We start from the raw sequence: 3,809 nt of genomic DNA, 5'->3' as shown, positions 1-3,809 counted from the left end.
CCAAACGATCGTGAGACTCAAGTTTCCAGCAACCTTCATTCAAAGAAACTTTAAGATTTCTTGATTCTTCTTCTTCTTAATTGGAGCTACAACCACCTACGCGATTTCGGCCGAGTTTAACAAAGCGCATCAGTCGTTTCTCTCTCATGCTAACCGGCGCCAGTTGGACACATCTAGCTAAGAAGCCAAGTCCTTCTCTACCTGATCTTTCCAACGTAAAGCTCATATAGCTCATCGTTCCATCGCCTGCGATATTCGCCGCTGCCAACGTCCAGAGGTCCAAGAATCTTCTCCAGAATCTTTGTCTCAAACACTCCAAGCGTCGCTTCATCGGATGTTGTCACCGTCCAAGCTTTTGCGCCATACGTTAGGACGGGCATGATGAGAGTCTTGTAGAGTGTTAGTTTTGTTCGTCGAGAGAGGACTTTACTGCTCAGTTGCCTACGTAGTCCAAAGTAGCACTTTTTGGCAAGAGAGATTCTACGTTGGATTTCAAGGCTGACATTGTTATCGGTGTTAATGCTGGTTCCTAAATAGACGAAGTCTTTTACAACCTCGAAATTATAACTGTCTACAGTGACGTGGGTGCCGATAAGCGAGTGCGCCGACTGTTTGTTTGAAGACAGGAGGTACTTCGTTTTGTCCTCGTTCATCACCAGACCCATTCGCTTTGCCTTTTTATCCAGTTTGGAGAAGGCAGAACTAACAGCGCGGTTGTTAAGTTCGATGATTTCGATATCATCGGCATACGCCAAAAATTGTACGCTCTTATAAAAAATTGTGCCTGAGCGATTAAGTTTTGCGGCTCGTACAATGCTCTCCAACATCACGTTAAAGAAGTCAACCGACAGTCACCCTGCCTGAAACCTCGTTTGGTATCAAACGGCTCGAAGGGGTCCTTCCCAATTCTGACGGCGCTACTGGTGTTATGTAACGTCATCTTGCATAGCCGTATTAGTTTTGCGGGGATACCAAATTCAGACATGGTGGCATAAAAATACCTGTAACTCCTTTTCGTACTGTCGAATGCAGCTTTGAAATCGACGAAAAGATGGTGTGTGGATTCTCCTTTCATGGGTCTTTTCCAAGATTTGGCGATTTCCAGATTACGCGATGTTTTTTAACCCGGCGAGCGTAAGGTTGGGTGAAATTCACCCAGCCTGTAATAAACCGTTTGATATTTTCTATTCCGTACGTCAAAATAAGTTGTGCGTCTGAGTAGCTGCGCGGGGGGAGGTAGGCATTCGTTGTGTTTCATGCCGCAGTTGACCGCCGACTGGCGAGGTGTTTAGATGTTGTCAAAGTTGCGGCCGGGTAAGTTTCACCCACCTTACGCTTCGTGTTACAAATTCGAGTAAATACTTTTTGTTTTATATTCGTTATATTTTAGTTTTTATTTTTTTTTTTTCAGCTGTCATACGAAGAAACCCAAAGAAGATTATTGAGGGTTTTCGAAGCAGCTGATCAGGATGATTCTTGTGATGATTCTGGTAGTGACTTCGAAATTGATAATGTTGGCCAAAGAAGCTCTGAAAGTGATTCGGAACAAGAGGTAGGATTACCGAATGAGGAAGAAAACGAAGCTGAGGGATCTGAAGAACGTGAAAGCAATGATAACAGACCATATTTTACTGGAAAGAATGGTACAAAGTGGTTTAGTGTACCAGAAAGGTCTAACGTGCGTACGAGATCAGAAAACATTATAAGGGAAAGGCAGGGCGTAAAAGATATTGGCAAAAATGCAAAGACAGCTGTTGAATGTTGGAAACTCTTTCTTACTGATGAGATTTTGCAAGAAATATTGTTACATACAAATAGTCAAATAAATCTGAAGAGAACTGCTTGTGAAAATAGTCACGTAAAGAAATATATCATGGCAGACTTGTCATCGTCAGAATTAAAGGCTTTTATCGGTCTCTTGTATCTTGCAGGACAGTTCAAAGCAAATAAGCTGAATTTGAAGGATCTGTGGATAAGTGATGGATCAGGGGTTGAGATTTTTAGGACAACGATGACTTTGAAGAGATTTCAATTTATTCAAAACTGTTTACGGTTTGATGATAAGAATACTCGGAGCGAAAGAAAAGCTACTGATAATTTGGCTGCCATTCGTTCTTTTTTCGAGAAGTTCGTAGCAAATTGCCAAATTGTTTATACACCATCTGAGTATACAACTATAGATGAACAACTTCCATCGTTTCGAGGCCGTTGCAGTTTTCGCCAGTATATGCCCAATAAGCCAAACAAATATGGCTTGAAAATATATGCCTTGGTTGATGCAAAGTCGTTTTACGTCATCAATCTTGAAATTTACCCAGGAAAACAACCAACAGGCCCTTACGCTCTCAGTAACAAAGCTTATGATGTTGTGGACAGACTTGTGGCTCCAATTTCCAAAACCAATCGCAATGTCACCTTTGATAACTGGTTTACCAGTTATCCGTTGATGTTACACTTATTGAAAGAACATCGTTTGACAAGCACAGGCACTGTTCGAAAAAATAAGCCCGAGATTCCAAGTCAGATGCTCCAAACGCGTAACCGAGAGATCCCCAGCACAGTGTTTGGATTTCAAAAGGATAAATCTTTATTGTCCCATGTGCCAAAAAAAAACAAGGTTGTTTTGTTGATGTCAACATTACATCACGATGATAGCGTTGTTGCTGATACTAATGGCACACAAAAACCAGAAATGATTATTTTTTATAATCAGACCAAGGGAGGCGTTGATGTTGTAGATGAGCTGTGCACCAACTACGATGTTTCGCGAAATACAAAGCGCTGGCCAATGGTGATTTTCTATGCAGTTTTGAACATGGCTGGTATAAATAGCATAATAGTTTACAAGTCCAATAATAGTAGCAATTTGTCACGCCGAAATTTTCTTAGAGACCTGGGTATTGGATTGGTTTCAGAACATTTACAAAACAGAAAGGAAAATCAGCATTTACCCCGAGAGCTTCGCAAACGAATTCTGGACCAAGTGGATGAACCCTCACACTCACAACGACCTCCAAATAAAGTTCCTAAGCCTATCAGGAGATGTCAAATATGCCCTACTAAAAAAGATCGCAAGACTAAACACACTTGTTATAAATGCAATCGCTATTTATGTATGGAACATGCTGTTTTCACGTGTCAAGATTGCGCTCAAACTGAAGATGATTACGAGAACTCTGAATAACTATATAGTAAAAGTTTTGATCTCATATGTTTCCTAATTTTATAAGCTAGAAGTAAAAGCTATTCGTTTTGTTTTTTTTTAGTTTCTTTTTTTTATAAAATTATAATACTAAGCCCTCCGCATTCGCCATCATGATAAACGGAGAGAATACAGTGTCTTCCTGCTAACCGAGTAAGCTCTCTTGAAGAGTAGCCTGCCTAACTTGACTCAACCCATCAGTAAAGGTGTCCATCTTAAAGATTTTTTCGGATCCACTGCGCTTCTTCCAACTCCTCTGTGCGAAAGCGCTTCGACAAATACGCTTCGGATTTATACGAGACTCTTTCATCAAGCGTCTGGTTGAGCTGAAAAGTGAACTCTTACCAAGCCTAGCCCGTTTAACCCAACTGAGCCCTATGGAGTTTCTAAACCAAATATCAAATCGCTTTGGGATTAAAAAAGTTAAAAGTTATTATCTTGTAAAATGTGCAACTATTTGATTGTTGTTTTAATTGACTGATTGTGCCTTCCCATTCCCTTTACCCCACTTTAATTGCTGAACACCAACAGTCCAAGGCGAAAGTTTCAAAATAATCGTCGAATAGACGGAAATTGCCGTTTCGTGCATTTCGAGTGCGAGATTGAT

The 3,809-nt window shown here is 40.7% G+C and overlaps 1 protein-coding gene across 1 annotated transcript; it reads left to right on the top strand.

The window, feature by feature from the left end:
• Window positions 1–1,424: 1,424 nt before the first annotated feature.
• Window positions 1,425–3,271, top strand: LOC128863822 (piggyBac transposable element-derived protein 4-like). The gene has a single exon (XM_054103189.1). It carries the CDS (start codon window positions 1,874–1,876, stop codon window positions 3,182–3,184), a length of 1,311 nt encoding a protein of 436 aa, XP_053959164.1. The 5' UTR covers window positions 1,425–1,873; the 3' UTR covers window positions 3,185–3,271.
• Window positions 3,272–3,809: the final 538 nt, after the last annotated feature.

Source organism: Anastrepha ludens, chromosome 5 (genome assembly GCF_028408465.1).
Source record: "Anastrepha ludens isolate Willacy chromosome 5, idAnaLude1.1, whole genome shotgun sequence".
In the NCBI taxonomy this organism is placed as follows: Eukaryota; Metazoa; Arthropoda; class Insecta; order Diptera; family Tephritidae; genus Anastrepha; species Anastrepha ludens.
This window is presented reverse-complemented; position numbering and strand designations above follow the sequence as displayed.